The sequence below is a fragment of the Dunckerocampus dactyliophorus genome, chromosome 10 (assembly GCF_027744805.1).
Source record: "Dunckerocampus dactyliophorus isolate RoL2022-P2 chromosome 10, RoL_Ddac_1.1, whole genome shotgun sequence".
NCBI classification, from domain to species: Eukaryota; Metazoa; Chordata; class Actinopteri; order Syngnathiformes; family Syngnathidae; genus Dunckerocampus; species Dunckerocampus dactyliophorus.
The window spans coordinates 12,432,501-12,449,015 of record NC_072828.1 but is presented as its reverse complement, the minus strand read 5'-3'; the positions used below and the strand labels follow the sequence as shown (position 1 = coordinate 12,449,015).

The window sequence follows — 16,515 nt, the reverse complement described above, 5'->3', positions numbered from 1 at the left end:
TTCAATAAATGTGCAAACACTTGTAAAACCTTATTTCACTTTGTCATTATGGGGTATTCTTTGTAGAATTAAAAAACAAGTTCAGAGGCCCCCAGTAGGTAGCAGTAATGTAAGCTCATGGACACGCTGCTCACAGCCAGTGTTGCCAACTTGGCGACTTTGTCGCCAAATCTGGTGACGTTCCATACTCTCTAGATGCAAACCATTAAATGCAAACCATTAAATTACTACTCATTATACTCAAGTAGAATCATTATGATTTATTATTATTTTGTATGTTGATTGTTACGTGTTGGTAACACTGTAAGGAAGCAAAAAGTAAATTAAAGAAGCAAAAAGTTTCTTTCATACTGCTGCTCAGGTTCTACATGTAGGTCATGTTTCTGCAGTATGCTGGATTTTTACACATTTATACTTATATACTGTATAGTGTAATATCTCTGACTTGTGTGTTTGGTCCTTTAAGGGGAGGGGCTTGGGAAGTGACCGTTCAACGTCACGAGCAAGTAAGCTGAACGAGTAGGAGGTGGTATGTCGGTGTTAAGAAGATTTGAAAAGAGTGTGAATGTTGGCGTGGGTTGTGGCCTACAGCATCCCTTGTGTGAATGTGCATTTTTGCAGTGTTCTCCACTATTAATAAAGCGATTGAAACGTGAGTCTCTCCTTCTCTACAACCAGGGGCAGTACAATACATATCAATTCATTGTGTTCAGTAAATAACATTCAACTATTTTATCAAAGTGTACGCCCAGCGTGTAACTTAAATGTATACTCAGCTCAGAGCTAGTGAATACATTATACACGAATATCCGCCTAGCCCCGCCCACCTCTCTCGCTCTCCATCATGGCGGACTTTCGCCTCCATAGTGTACTACACTCTGTTCCATTCATTTACGTTGTACAAGACGGACCACCTTAACTCTAGACTCCTTGTTAGCAACAGTGCGTACAGCAGCCAGCGAAGAAGAAAAAGGCGGAAGTTACCATTAGGTCGGTGTCGTGAAGCAGAAAGTTAGTGTAAATTCAGTGTCTAAAAAAATGTGTAAAGTCCAAATGTTGAGAGCGTTGATGGAGCAGCGACTAAATGCTGCTGTTGAAGATATATTTAGACTGATTGAGAGAACTATAGCTGAGTATGAGGAGGAACTTTCTAGAACAAAAGAGGAAAAAGAGCGACAACGCGAACAGCTGGACGCTGCTTTGAAAGACAATGTTGGGTTACACAGAGCAGGTTTGTTTACAGCTTTCTATCTTATCATGCATTTGCCTTTCAATAATAATGTCCTCAGAAAATACAACAGCAAAGAGGTGTTAATGTCAAAATGTAATGTCAGTTAATACTGTGTATTACATTATGCAAAAATCTGTTTAAAAAAAAAAAGAAAGAAAGAACTGCAATTTAGGGTTTCCCCTAGGATTTTTTTGGCGCTGTGGTGGTGGGCTGCATGGGAGGCGGACTGACGCCGCTGTGTCGTGCAGCTGCTGAGTTGCTGAGGCAACAAATGTTTTTTTTAATATTTAAATTTACTGTAGGTAATAATGTCAACATAAGCAAAGAAGAAATGCATTAATTAACCTTAAATACCTCTCATTTCTTCCTCTCCTTATCTGTTAAGTGCCAACAGGGAAGACAGGCGATTCCAGTTCACGTTTTTCAAAATAAAGCGGAGTGAAACGTTTTTAGGATATTTGATATTGATATTTCATATTTAATTTCAAACTATTTGTGGTCAATATGTAAATAATAGGCTATACTAGTGATGGGTCCGGGAACATGGACGTGTCGCGCATGTGTCAAGCTCAAAGAGCGAAACACCGTGTCGGTGTGCGTATCGCTTTAAGGATCTGTAAGTGTGACAAACATATATAAAAATATAAGAAATCAGGAAGCGGGCAAACACTTTTTCACACGACTCTACTATATACATATGATCATTTGTACATTATATTACTTAACATTGTTTTCACATAAAAAAACCCAACTCATTTCCAAGGTGTGGCGACTTTTATTTTACCGTGGCGCTGTGCCACAATCCATTGCATGTAGCGGAAACCCTGCAATGTACTAATAGTATATTCATATTAAAACAGGCATTCCCGGTGAACGTTGGCGTCCGCCAAGGCTGCCTTTTATCACGGATTCTGTTCATAATTTTCATGGACAGAATTTCTAGGTGCAGCCAAGGCGTTGAGGGAGTCCAGTCTGGGGGCTTTAGGATCTCGTCTCTGCTAGTGACAAACGATTTGGTCCTTGTGGCCTCATCAGGCTGTGACCTTCAGCGTTTACTGGGGCGGTTTGCATCTGAATGTGAAGCTTCTGGGATGAGACTCAGCACCTCCAAATCTGAGGCCATGGTTCTTAGTCGGAAAAGGGTGGATTGCTCCCTCCGGGTTGGGAGTGAGGTCTTTCTCCTGGTGGAGGAGTGTAAGTGTCTCGGGGTCTTGTTCACGAGTGAGGGAAGGTTGGAGTATGAGGTCAACAAGCAGATTGGCGCAGCGTCTGCAGTAATGTGGTCACTGTACACGACCGTCGTTGTGAAGAGGGAGCCGAGCCGGAAGGCAAAGCTCTCAATTTACCACCCGGTCTATGTTGTCATCCTCACCTATGGACATGAGCTTTGAGTCGTGACCGAAAGAACGGGATTGTGGATACAAGCGGCTGAAATGAGTTTCCTCCGTAGGGTGGCTGGACTCACCCTAAGAGATAGGGGTAGGAGCTTGGTCATCCAGGAGGGGTTCAGAGTAGAGCCGCTGCTCCTTCACATTGAGAGGAGCCAGTAGAGGTGGTTTGGGCATCTAGTCCGGATGCCTCCCGGACGCCTCCCTGGTGAGGTGTATCGGGCATGCCCAGCTGGGAGAAGGCCCCGGGGCAGACGTAGGACATGCTCGAGGGATTATATCTCACAGCTGGCTTGGGAATGGCTTGGTGTCCTCCCGGGGGCTTTGGAAGAGGTGGGCGGAGACTGGGAAGTCCGGAATTCCCTACTGAAACTACTGCCCACACGACCTGGATAAGAGGAAGAAAATGAGTGAATAGATGGATAAAACAGGCGTGTGTTCACTGACTTTGTATCCATTGTAACGGAAATGGTTCATAGAAGTCTACATTAACAAATGTACCACATTTTTAGTGTATCACTTGTCTGTGTCCTTTGTGGTCCTGCAGACATCCAGCAGGTGTTGGTGGAGAGTAAAGAAGAGGTTCCCTCTGAGCAGCAGGAGTGGAGCTCCAGTCTGGGGCAGAAGCAGCCAGAGCCACCCCGCATTAAAGAGGAAGAGGAACAGTTTAAAGGGTTGAAGGAGGTTGACATCACCACATTTCCTTTGACTGGTGTCCTTGTAAAGGGTGAAGGCAGTGAGGCTCAGTCCTCAGAGCGTCATTACGGTCAAGGTGAGGACAACAGAGGGACGGAAGCTCCAACTCCATCCATGACAGCAGAAGCTGATGGAGAGCATTGTGAAGGATCACAAGCAGACAGCAACTTGGCTCCAGTGTCAGATATGAACGACATGATGTCACACTCTTCTGAGACAGATGACAAAGACTCGAAAGGTGAAATGAGACCTCATGTTGACAGCAAACACTTTAACTGCTCTGAATGTGAGCGGACATTTAATCGTAAGGAAAGTCTGAAAAGACACATGGCAATGCACACTGGAGAGAGACCTTTTACTTGTTCAGTTTGTGCAAGAAGCTTTTCTTTGAGGCAATATTTGGAAAGACACACAATGATTCACAAGGGGGAAACTCCCTTTTCATGTTCAGTTTGCCCTAAAAGATTCCGTGATAAGTTCAAATTGATGGTTCACATGAGAAAACACACTGGAGAGAAATATTTCACCTTCAGCAGCTCAACTCAACATGTGACCACCGAAGGTAATGGAGAGCACTGTAGAGAATCACATGCAGACGGAAGCTTTGCTCCACTGTCAGTCAACGACATGATGTCACACTCTTCTGAAACCGATCACAGCGACGAGGAGCTACAACCTTTACAGAGTAACAAGGACTCAAAAGGTGATATGAGACACCACACTGACGACAAACTCCTAAACTGTTCTCAGTGCGCGAAAACATTTGACAAAAGGTGGAAATGGAAAAGACACATGAAATGTCACACAGCAAAGAAACCTTTCAGTTGCTCAATATGTGCCAAAGGATTCATTCAGAAGTCAGACATGACCATACACATGGCGGTACACACAGGAGAGAAACCTTTTACTTGTGTCATTTGCGCTAAAAGCTTCGCGGCAAAGAAATACATGGCAATACACATGAGGACGCACACTGGGGAAAGACCTTATGCATGCTCAGTTTGTGCCAAACGGTTCACTACGAAGCCACAAATGGACAGACACATGATGAGAATACATCCTTTCAGCTGCACCATGTGTAAGAAATAATGACAACAGGGGTGTCCCGTTACAACTTTTTCACTTCTGATATGATACCGATATTGCAGCCATCATCCAATACCAATATTGAGCCGATATTAAGGCATATCATACAAACTATTTGTTTTGTAGTGTGGAATGTTGCAAAACAATAGACAGCAACAGTAGGTATGAGGAAAACTTTCCCATTTACTTATTTATGCATGTGGGGTATAGTTGTATCCACAATGTAGTGGCAGCAAGGCATAATATCGCGAGGTTCGAGGTGCTCAATAAAGCGTTTAAACCCAACATTACTCACCACAGACAGGAGCTCGCTCTTTTCTGTTATAGGTAATGACTTAATGAAATTTCCCTTGTGTTGCCGCTTTACATGTGCAGCGGTTGGTCGTTATGAAACTTCCCCAGTTCAGTGCCACACCTGGAAGCTTGTGCATGGCAAGTTTTGCACTCCGCTGCAACGTCTTTTTACTTCACACAACTGACATCACTCCTGCTCCTTGCTACTTTGTTAACACTTTGTCAACCACTGTTATTGTGATCCCATGGGCTCTATCCGTCGACTGCTTGTATTGCAGTGCCAATATTGGAGATTTGAGATGCACGCCAATATAATCCGATATTGTTTTTTTTTGTTTGTTTTTTGCTAACATTGGCTCTATATCAATATCATATCAGGACATCCGTAATGACAACACAAGAAGAACGCTGACAAACCCGAGTAGAATCCCGACAGGCTTCATGACTCTGAAGTAGCGATGGGTGGATCAGTACTGAAGTGGTGCTGACTCACAGTGAGAAGGTTCTGGGTTTGATTGCCTTTTCCCTAAAGTCAGCTTGACCGGTGTACATTTTTTAGTGTTGTTATTTCTCTCTGAACATATTTGTTTTGAAAATAATCAGGTCATAACAGTGGGGAGGAGCGGAACCTTTCAAGGAAACTGCACTTTAAAAAAAATATATGCCCATCATCCACAATCCTTATGTAAGACATGAACACACACAGACGAGCGGTAATGAGCTGTCTCTTTTTATCTGTTTTTGTATCTTTAGAACGCACAGAAGAGAGAAAGACAGATGTGTTCATGTCTCACATTAGGATTGTGCATGGTGGGCAAAATTCCTCCCAAAAAGTGCAGCTTTCCTTTAAGCAGCAGAAAAAAAATTGAGAAGAAAATGAATGAGTCAGACCTAAAAGGTAATACAGGTGGTCCTTGTTACAACCTCCTATGTTACGATGTTTTGTGGTTCAGAACCCACTCCCATACATTAATATTGTACAAAAACAGAAAGAGAACTAGTTATGTGTGAACGAATAGTCATGCTCGCTAAAATGAGGAAGAAAGTCACATTTGTTCTTTTCAACTTTAACCTCCATTATGTCTCCTAAGTCTCTCTTCTGGTAGCAGCGCGTAAAAGAAAAGGAAAGTGAAATTAAACATGGTAAAACGCAAAACATGCTCCAGTCCAAGCCACTTAAACGCTGCAACCATCATCTTTGAACATCTGACAGAAATAACTAAGCAGCTTAATGGTCTCATTACTGAGACTTCCTCCTTCCAATAAGCTTGTCTCTCCGTGCCTTGCAACGCCCCTTTGTAGTGTGCAAGACAACCACATGGATAAAGGTAAGGAGTTCTGTCTTTTCTATTCATTTATTTCACCTGTCCTGTTTGGCAGCTTAATCGTGCAGTATGGGTGGACTGTAGACGCATGCTGACACATTTGAGGAGACATCCTTTGATGTGTTCACTGTACTAAAACTAAAAATGATGCAGTGATACACATGGTGTGTGATGAATGAGTCACTGTGTGGTTTTATTTAAAAAAAATTAAAACATATTATGTGCCCGCAGCATGGATGGTGACGTTTGTTTTTGTGGAATGTAAATAAAAACATGTTTCACTTGTGTAATGTTAAAACTGTATAGTGCACCCTTAATAAAGTACAGTCAATTTTGATTGCGTGGAGTTATTGTAATACTGTAGCTGTGCTGACAAACATCATGATCATTTATATTGATAATAAATACCTTTTTATATAGTTAGAATTTGGTCATGTGTCTGGTCATTATTATGTGTATTCCTATTGGATCTTAACTGATAATTGCAATTAGGTCATCTTGTAAATTGGATCTATACTTATACTTAATTGCAATACCGGAATCCAAGCCAAACGCTTATAGTTAGCAGCCAAGTGAGTCCGGCAGATGGCAGCAGAAAGACGCAAACCACCACCGAAGAAGATAAGGCGGACATTAGCAATACATCGCTAATCTGGAAAGCTAGCGTGAATTTAATAGTGTCAAAATGTGTTATATCCAAAAACTGAGAACGTTGGTGCAGCAGAGAGTAAATACTGTTGTTGAAGAGATATTTGGGCTGTTTGAAAGAACCATAGCAGAGTACGAGGAGGAACTTTCGAGAACAAAAAAGGAGAACAAGCGACAACGCGAACTGCTGAATGCAGTTTTCAAGCCTTCTGTTCGTTTGCACCGAGAAGGTTTGTTTACTTCATCTTGTCACATATTCAGTAGTTCATTTTCACCCCTTTTCACAAAGAAAGCTACTAAGAAAGCTACTATGGAAATATATATTTTTAAATAGTTGATAGACACTGAAGTATTGAAATCGTAGCGTAACGCCCATCCATCCATTTTCTATACCGCTTCTTCCTCATTAGGGTCGCGGGGGCATGCTGGAGCCTATCCCAGCTGACTTTGGGCGACCCCCGACAGGCGGGGTACACCCTGGACTGGTCGCCAGCCAATCGCAGGGCACATATAGACAAACACTTCACACTCACATTCATACCTATGGACAATTTAGAGTCTCCAATTGACCTAACATGCATGTTTTTGGAATGTGGGAGGAAGACCACGCGCACACGGGGAGAACATGCAAACTCCACACAGAAATGCCCAGGGGAGAATCGAACCCAGGTCTTCCCGATCTCCAAGCTGTTACTGTGTTGGCCAACGTGCTAACCACTAGACCACCGTGCGGCCATAGCGTAACGCCCATTTCCGTGAAGTGGGTACCAATCAAGTCATTCAGGGCTCAAGTTGGTCAGGAAATCTCCTCCTCCTGTTCAAACTTCAGCGTAAACGTCAGTGTGTATAAAGTAGCTATTTGGTATTTGTTAGCGCATAGGCTCCATGGCCCTAAATCTAAACCGTTTGTGTTACTTATCCTGCAGATATCCAGCGGGTGTCAGTGGAGAGTCACGAAGTGGTTCCCTCTGAGCAGCAGGAATGGAACTCCAGTGTGGGGCAGGAGTCAGAGCCCCGCCACATTAAAGAGGAGGAACCATGGGAGCAGCTTCACGGGCTTGAGAAGGCTGACATCACCAAGTTCACATTTATCGGCGTCCCTGTCAAGAGCGGACATGATGAAGCTCAGTCATCACAGCTTCATCACTGTCACAGTGAGGAGAACAGACAGGCAGAGCCTCTAATTCAACACATGACAACAGATGATGATGGAGAGCGCTGTGGAGGACCACAAGCAGACAGAGACTTTGCTCCACTGTCAGATATGGACGACATGATGTCAGACTCTTCTGAGACCGATCACAGCGACGACACCACAGAACATTTAGAGAGTAATAAGGACTCTAAAGGTGATATGAGACATCACGCTGACAACAAACACTTTGACTGCTCTGAATGTGAGAAATCTTTTGGGCAGAAGGCTCATTTCATAAGACACATGAAAACGCACACGGGAGAGAAACCTTTTGCTTGCTCAGTTTGCGCGAAAAGATTCTCCTTAAAGGAACACATGAAAAAACACATGATGATACACACGGGGGAGAAACCCTTCTCCTGTTCAGTTTGTTCTAAAGGATTCCGAGTAAAGTACGAAATGATGAGGCACATGAAAACGCACACGGGCGAGAAACAGTTTACCTGCTCCGTTTGCATGAAAAGTTTCTCCCGGAAGGATTATATGATAATACACAGAAGAACGCACACAGGAGGACATTTCAGCTGCTCACTTTGTCCTAAAAGATTCTCATGTAAAAGATACGTGATGATACACATGAGGACGCACTCCGGGGAGAAACCGTTCAGTTGTGATGCGTGCGACAGAAGCTTCACTTACAAGTATCAGGTGAACAAACACAAGTGTGCTGGTGCAGGAAGTTAAGCTGCGGGGATTTAAATACATTCTCTGTCTATGATAGACAACACTTGAGACGAGAGCAGCAATTATGTCGTCCTCAGTAAAAAATACAACTTGCGGTCAGAATCAGAGGCTGTAATGATTTTATCTGGTGGTAGTTTTTTTTGTTTAACAAATACATAACATGGAGCACATGCTTGAAGCATTTTATTATTTCAAAATTGCAATTACTTTTAATTACATGTTTGTCTTGTATATTTCTGGTACTGAATATTGTGATTAACATGGCACTGATTATTGTGTTGAAGCTATACTGTATGTCCAGCAATGGTTTACCCTTTTTTCTTACTCTATTCATTCCATAGTTTGGTGGTTTTCACTGAAATATAAATCTGTCCTTTTATTCTTTTCCTCATTATTTCATTTACTGAATTGTGTTTGTCCCACATGGAATGGAATTGTCTTCTGTGTTCACACACACACACAAACATCCATTCCAGAAATATACTGTAGATTGTGGGAGGAAGCCAGATTACCCGGAGAGAACCGACGCACGGGGAGAACATTAAAAAAAATTATGATATGGTGTCATGAAAAAGTTTGATATTTTTTGTCACTTATTTCAGTAAATGAAATTATATATTTGTGCATATTCATGAATATTTCATGTAAATATGCCAGAATTATCCTTTATAATTATTCCAAGCCTTTAACTCATGTAATTTTGATGAATATGGCTGACAGATAATGAAAACCCAAAATTCAGCGTCTAACAAAACTAGAATATTACATAACGTCAATAGAAAAAAAATGTTTTAACCAAAATGTCAGGCTTCTGAAAAGTATGTTTATTTTTGTGTATGCAAAGCTTGGTTTCGCTTCCTTTTGCATGAATTACTCAGTGACGGGCGGTGGATTCGGTACCTGGGCCTTTAGTGTAGGGGTCTCAAACTCAATTTCACTGGGGGCCAGTGGAGGTAGAGTCTGGGTGAGGCTAGGCCGCATCAAGTATTGGGAGTAGGGCTGGGAATCTCAGGGTACCTCACGATACGATACTATTCACAATACAGCCATGTGATAACACCACTGTTAGTTCAGTGTTGGTGTTTACTTGCCCCCGTAAGTATGGAAGTAACACTGAGCTTGCACGGATGTTGCGGGCTGCAGTTACACTACTCTTTGATGTCCAGTCGTGGGCCACAAGATACGATTTGGTGGGCCGCAAATGGCCCATGGGCCGCGAGTTTGAGACCCCTGCTTTAGTGGGACCTACCAACATAATCCACCTCTTAATACCACCACTATCATGCTACTTATTGAATTCATGATACAAACCATTAATAATACACAAAAACACCATTAAACAAGGCGTGGCATTACACAGAGAGGCATTTTGCGTATTGGGGATAAATGCTGTAACATCTGCCCGAACGTTGTAAGGATGCCGAGGAGGTCTCTTTATTGAAGCACAACTGGTCGTTTGCAACCACGCTGAAATATCAAAACCAAGCGGTTCTACGAACAAGCAGCCGTCCTCCTCACCCGGTGCCCACACACACGTTTACAGCCTCACAGGCAGTTGAAAATCACAAACTCTAACACAACACAAGGTCAGACTCCAACCGAAACGTACTCTAACCAAATCAATTTTTCCCATAACAAATTACGTGATTCCAATTAATCCATGCCAAAAATGTTAACAGAGAACACACTTTTTACATTCATACAGTTTTACAGTTAAATAATTTACATGCAGAAAACAATTAAAAATGTGCACAAATACATATAGATGATGAATGAAAGAGGTAAATAAACATTTAAGGTTACTTTTGCCGTCACTGAAGAGAAGAGAGAAAGACGCAATGGCAGTGAGATCAACACAGACACCACCTTTGTGTTTTGCCATGAGTTATTTTTTTTTTTTTAATCAATAGTGTTTCTCACCTCAAGTCTTCTTTTCTCATTTGATCATGACTGCAAAATAACATTTTTTTTTTTTTTTTATAGAAGTCAGAAACACTATTGAATAAACAAAATAACTTGAAAGTGGTGTGTGTGTGTTGATCTCCCTGCCAACCGTGTCTTCGGTGTCTTCAGTAAAAATAACCTTAAATGTTCAATTATCCCTTTCATTCATCATTTATATGCGTTTAAAATTATTTTATGCTTGTAAAACTATAATTATAAAACTATAGAAACATGTTTTGTGTTAACATTTCTTACACTTGTGGCGTAACTGTGTTAGCAAAGAAAGTCCAGAGTCAACCACTGATGACATCATAGATGGGCGACGGAGCTGACTTTCGGTTCCTATTTCCACGTGTCACTACACAATACGTACCCGGAACGCAATTGGTTCAACTGGTTTCTACGAATGTGCAGAACGCTTCCACCTCCGGTCGGCCCAGTTTTCGGCAGTCACATGTTAAGCATGTGTAATCTATCCATGGATCTATTTTATGGCAGCAAGCAATATACACCCCACCCTCCCAAAAACGTTATTAAGTTAGATAGAAATTACAACTTTTACAACTTAAAATTTTTTCTTATATCATATCCATGGTGCAAGTGGAGCCGTCTTTTCTTTGTTCCATAAATTATTTTACGTTTTTTCGCCACTGAAAAATTACACACAAAAGCTTTTGCTAGGATGATATGTTTGGATGGATGGTATTTCTCTAGCTGAATCGTAAATGGAGTAAATTTACTTCATATCATGCTGCATTTTGTCGTATCGTCAGGGAAAGAGTCTTTACGTCACAAACCGCCGGAAGATGGCAGCGTTACGACGTCGTAAATGTTAGCTGCATAACCACGGAAGAAGAAGATATTAGCGTCACATCGCTAACCAGAGAGCTAGTGTGATTCTCGGTGTAAAAAATGTGTAAGGTCCAAATGCTGAGAGAGTTGATGGAACAGCGACTAAATGCTGTTGTTGAAGAGATATTTGGACTGTTTGAAAGAATCATAGAAGAGTACGAGGAGCAACTTTCTCGAATAAAAGAGAACGGGCGACAACGCGAGTTAATGTGCAGCGTCTTCAAACCGGAAGTTCACTCACTCGCAGCAGGTTTGTTGGCAAATTTATTTTTTATTGTGTTCAGAAGTTTTCAACGTTGCCATTTAACATCGCTGACCTTAACTAATTAGCCCCATTTCTGTGTTTGTGTCTCTTGTGGTTCTGCAGACATCCAGCAGGTGTCCGTGGAGAGTCTTAAAAAGGTTCCCTCCCAGCAGCAGGAGTGGAGCTCCAGTGTGGGGAAAGAAGAACCAGAATCCACCCACATTAAAAAGGAAGAGGTAGAAAGCTGGGAGCAGTGTCAAGGGCTGGAGGAGGCCGACATTACCAAGTCGACATTTACTGGTGCCCATGTGAAGAATGAAGATGATAAAGTCAAAGCTCAGTCATCACAGCTTCATCACAGTCTAAATGAGGAGAACATACCGGTGGAGCCTCTAACTCAACACATGACAACAGAAGATGATAGAGTGCGCTGTGGAGGACCACAAGGAGACGGCATCTTTGCACCACAGTCAGATATGAACGACATGATGTCACACTCTTCTGAGACTGATCACAGCGACGACGCTAAAGAAAGTTTGGAGAGGAATAAAGGCTCTAAGGGTGATATGAGACATCACACGGACAACAAATCATTTGACTGCTCTGAATGTGGGAAAACATTTGAGAAAAGAGCGAGTTTGACCAGACACATAAGAACACACACTGGAGAGAAACCTTTTGCTTGCTCAGTTTGTGCTAAACGGTTCTCCTTAAAGGAACACATGAAAAGACACATGATGATACATACGGGGGACAAACCCATCTCCTGTTCCATTTGTTTTAAAAGATTCAGAGATAAGTATGAAATGCTGTCGCACTTCAAAACACACACTGCAGAGAAACCTTTTCCCTGCTCATTTTGTAGGAAAAGTTTCTTGAGACAGGACGATATGGTCACACACATGACAGCACACAGTGGTGAGAAACAGTTCACCTGCTCGGTTTGCATGAAACGTTTTTCTCGAAAGGATTATTTGATAATACACATGAGAACACACTCAGGCGAGAAACATTCTTGCTCAGTTTGTCATAAGAGATTCTGTAGTAAAAAGTATGTCATGATACACATGAGGACGCACACTGGGGAGAAACCGTTTAGTTGCAATGCATGTCATAGGAAATTCACTTATAAGTATCAAGTCAACAGACACAGTTGTGCTGGTGACAACAGCGGTGCTAATTGACAACATAGATGGTATACAACACATTGTTTCATCATCTAGACTAGCAATGTAAAATATATTGTTCTTAATAAATATATAATTCCACCAACAGTGATTTTGTTAAATCTATAGGAAAGCTATCTATACATTAGCAAAAATCACACATCACACGGGTCAGAGGTGTGTATAAGCTTGTGTATACTGTAAGATAAAATGTTAAAACAAACCTCCCCAGTACCGTTGAGTGACCTCACAGTACATAGTAATGTTGCTCCATATTTGCAGGGAAAATGCATGCACAGTGTATCCCACAGGACATCCTCAAGTTTCAAGTTTATTAGCCATATCAACAGTATAGGTATACAGTGGCTAGGAATGTATTTGGTGTGCTCACAGTTTGACAGTACAATCACGACAATACAGTACAACTCGAGAAACAAAACTAAGGAGGGGTCAAAAACAGCACATACAGTAGAAGACAGGAATGACAGCGTACGAACATTGAAGAAGTGCATTGGTAAAAGTGCATGGTTGTACAGGGCTGCTGGAGTAACAGCGTGCAAAATAAGCAGAAGAGGTAGTAGGTCGGTAGTGGAGTCCAGCAAGTGTTAGCGCATATTGAAGTGGCAGACGGCTTGTGGGTGGGTGCTGTCCCTAGAACGTGTGGTTTTGCATGTGATGCTCCGGTACCTTCTACCTGATGATAGGAGTGTGAATAGATGGTGTGCTGGGTGAGTGGGGTCGGAGGTGATGTTCTTGGCTTTCCTGGCAATTCTGGTGTTGTAGTGTGAGGCTAATGTGGGCAGATTGTGGCCATTGGTTTTAGAGGCCCTGCATACCACCTCCAGCTGTTGCCTATCTTGGCTGGTGGTATTGCCATACCAGACCACGATGAAGAAGGTGAGCATGCTTTCTATTGTGGCACGGTAGAAATGGATCATGCCTGTTTGACTGACCCCAATTTCCTCAGCTGTCGGAGAAAGTGTAATCTTTGGTGAGCTTTTGAAATGATGAGACTGGTGTTAAGGTTCCTTGACCTGGACTGATGGATGGTGGTGCCGAAAAAACGAAAGGTGTCAACTCGCTCCACTACCTGATCATTAATGCAGATGGGGATGTGCTGGCCTGCCTTTTTCCTGAAGTCCACTATGAGTTCTTTGGTTTTTGATATGTTGAGTGTAAGATTGCTGACTGCACACCACTGTACTAGATGTTTGACCTCGACGCGATATGATGTTTCATCCTCATCGCGTATGAGGCCTATACATAACTGTGGTGTCGTCTGCGAATTTTAGGAGTTTGACAGATGGAGAATTGGATATGCAGTTGTTGGTGTATAGGGAGAATAACAGGGGTGATAACACACAACCTTGTGGCGCGCCGGTGTTCAGGACCTTGGTTGATGAAATATTGTTTTGGATTTTAACACACTGCGTTCTGTTAGACAGGAAGTTGAGCAGCCAGTTACAGAGTGGGGGGTTGACACCCATGGACAGGAGAGTATTATACAGAGTGAAACAGCGTCATCAACTCCCCTGTTTGCCCTGTAGGCAAATTGGTGAATGTCCTCCAGTTGTTTATGATACTGTTTATGCACATGTGAATTTCTCACAAAATGCCTTGGCGTTCCTGTTAGGATGGCACTCAGCGGAGTGCAGACCCCTGCCCAAATATTTTTTTTCTGCATAACAGATAATAAAAAGTAGATTAAGATAACTGGGGGCTCCCTATATTTTCACGTGACTGTGAATGACAATTGTGGCGGCCCCGATGTGTTGTGGTCAAAATGCTTTTGAAGACATGCGAGCAAAGATTAATCGAGATATCCTCGTTTATTTGTTTTATAATCACATGACACATGGCCAATGATCTATAGACAGTCAGTTGCAAAATCCCACCCTTGTCCCTGCAAAGATATTTTGTTTTAAGTTTTTCGAACTGTCTCGTTCAAATTTTACACACGTGCTTGTAGGTCCGCTAAAGATGTGTACCACGTTTCGTGGTGATTCGGCTAAACACCCTTAAGTACAGCGGGTGTTTTGAATAGCAGCACATTGAGCTGTGTAAGAAATTTCAAGTTAATCTGACTTGCAGGGGTCAAACTTTTTCATTTTTAACTTTTTAATAACAGCTTGACCGTGTGGTGTATTTGTCAGAAAAACGATATCGCAAGCAAACGAGTTGGGGTGCATGTTTTACGAACTTTTCACCCTTTTGTGTGCAGCGGTGGTGGAGTAGAAGTTAGCTTACACAAACATACTGACAATCGGCGTGTAGCATACTGTATATGACGATACTTGTCAGACGGCGATAATTGCTTTCAGCACAACAGGGTAGGAGATGTGTGAAACTTCACACCCCTGTTTCTGTATTGGAACATTCTCTGACACACAGGTGCCATCACGCCTTTTGTTTGGGCCCGGATGCTATACCCCTGAAGGTGGAATATTGCCTGAACGATTTTACCCGCTCTTTTCTCCATCAGTGTTATTTGTAAAGATGGGAGTTGGATTACATTACATTAGAGAACTTTATTGATACCATGTATAGCAGCAACACCGTATGCGGAATACTCTGTATCTAGACTATACTATATTTATTTAAATAGCTGTGACTCACATCCTGTTCATGAATGCTGTGAATGCAGGGAAGGGTGGAGGTGTGATGAGTGCTTTAATGCTGTCTGGGTGGCAGCGGACGCGGTAATCAGAGAGTGTTGATGATGGAGGAGCATGGCTGGGGGTTGGGAATATTCTCTTTTCAAACCTATTCAGTAGAATATATTCATTTTCATAACCGTTTTTTCCCATGTGGATGTTCTGTATAAACATCACTGACTCGGAATGGAACAGTCTGCCTTAAAGAGGGGGTATGTCGCCTGTGTGTAGGGAGGGGTATTCAGCAATGCACGACAAGGGTGTGTGAAGTTCAACACCTTACACTCCAAGTAACCAAGTAAATACAGTATCAGTATTTCCAATACAAATACTTTTTTACGGGAAAGTTTTCAAGGTCATTCTAGGATTTGGACTTTTAATTTGTTGCTCATGATTATAATCGGAAAAAATACAGGATAACGATTGTAGGCAAATAAAAAACAATATTTTATCAATAGACTATTGAGCAATATCAACAAAATTATACAGTTATTGCCTTTTTATTGTCTTTGTTATACATACAATTGTTTGAGCAAAATAAAGTCAATACTGCAAAATAAGTTAACAAAGCAAACACAACTATTGACTCTCAGTTAAATGCTTTGGCTTTTTGCCCCCAAAGCCCTGCTGTGTCCAAGAACGTATTCCCTGAGTTTGTAAACAATATATAAATATAACAGTATCAACACTGACGTAATATGAACAACACAGCATCAAAAAATATATATTTGTGAACATAAACATAGAAGAGAACTGAAAAATGTCCATCTCGTCACGCTGGTATCAATTCGATACTGATGCTCTACTACCCTTGTTATCACTATTGATAAATGTAGGCTTATTCTGTTAGGCCAATTATTGCAGGAGGAGGCTTTTGTCTCCACTTGAATTGGGTGATGGCACCCTGCGGCTTCCCAATTTGCAATGTACTACACGTGCACACACCAGCCACCGTCTGGGAAAATATTTGGGCACAGCACAACTTTGCATGCAGCAAACGTGGTACGTACTGAAGCCAAAACGCAGCAACTACTGGTTGTCTGCTCGGGCTGTTGTCATAATTGTCATTGTTACTTTTTTTGCCCTGTAGTCGAGTGTCTCGGTGTGT

General features: G+C 42.0%; 3 protein-coding genes across 3 annotated transcripts in view; all 3 read left to right on the top strand.

Moving 5' to 3' along the window:
- Nucleotides 1-843: 843 nt before the first annotated feature.
- Nucleotides 844-6,339, top strand: LOC129188846 (gastrula zinc finger protein XlCGF57.1-like). Its single transcript, XM_054789898.1, has 2 exons — nt 844-1,231; nt 3,167-6,339. The coding sequence occupies exons 1-2, from the start codon at nt 1,039-1,041 to the stop codon at nt 4,402-4,404; spliced, it is 1,431 nt and encodes a 476-aa protein (XP_054645873.1). The 5' UTR covers nt 844-1,038; the 3' UTR covers nt 4,405-6,339.
- Nucleotides 6,340-6,638: 299 nt separating this feature from the next.
- On the top strand, nt 6,639-9,091 carry LOC129188982 (zinc finger protein OBI1-like). Its single transcript, XM_054790172.1, has 2 exons — nt 6,639-6,898; nt 7,595-9,091. The coding sequence occupies exons 1-2, from the start codon at nt 6,706-6,708 to the stop codon at nt 8,545-8,547; spliced, it is 1,146 nt and encodes a 381-aa protein (XP_054646147.1). The 5' UTR covers nt 6,639-6,705; the 3' UTR covers nt 8,548-9,091.
- A 2,258-nt stretch (nt 9,092-11,349) lies between these two features.
- LOC129189249 (zinc finger protein OZF-like) overlaps nt 11,350-16,515 on the top strand; it is a 14,548-nt gene continuing 9,382 nt past the window's right edge. The window contains exons 1-2 of the mRNA XM_054790755.1: nt 11,350-11,593; nt 11,711-16,515. The exon at nt 11,711-16,515 is cut by the window's right edge and continues 480 nt beyond it. Coding sequence (XP_054646730.1) covers nt 11,404-11,593; nt 11,711-12,771 — 1,251 coding nt within the window. The 5' untranslated portion in view covers nt 11,350-11,403 and the 3' untranslated portion in view covers nt 12,772-16,515. The remainder of the gene's footprint in view (nt 11,594-11,710) is intronic.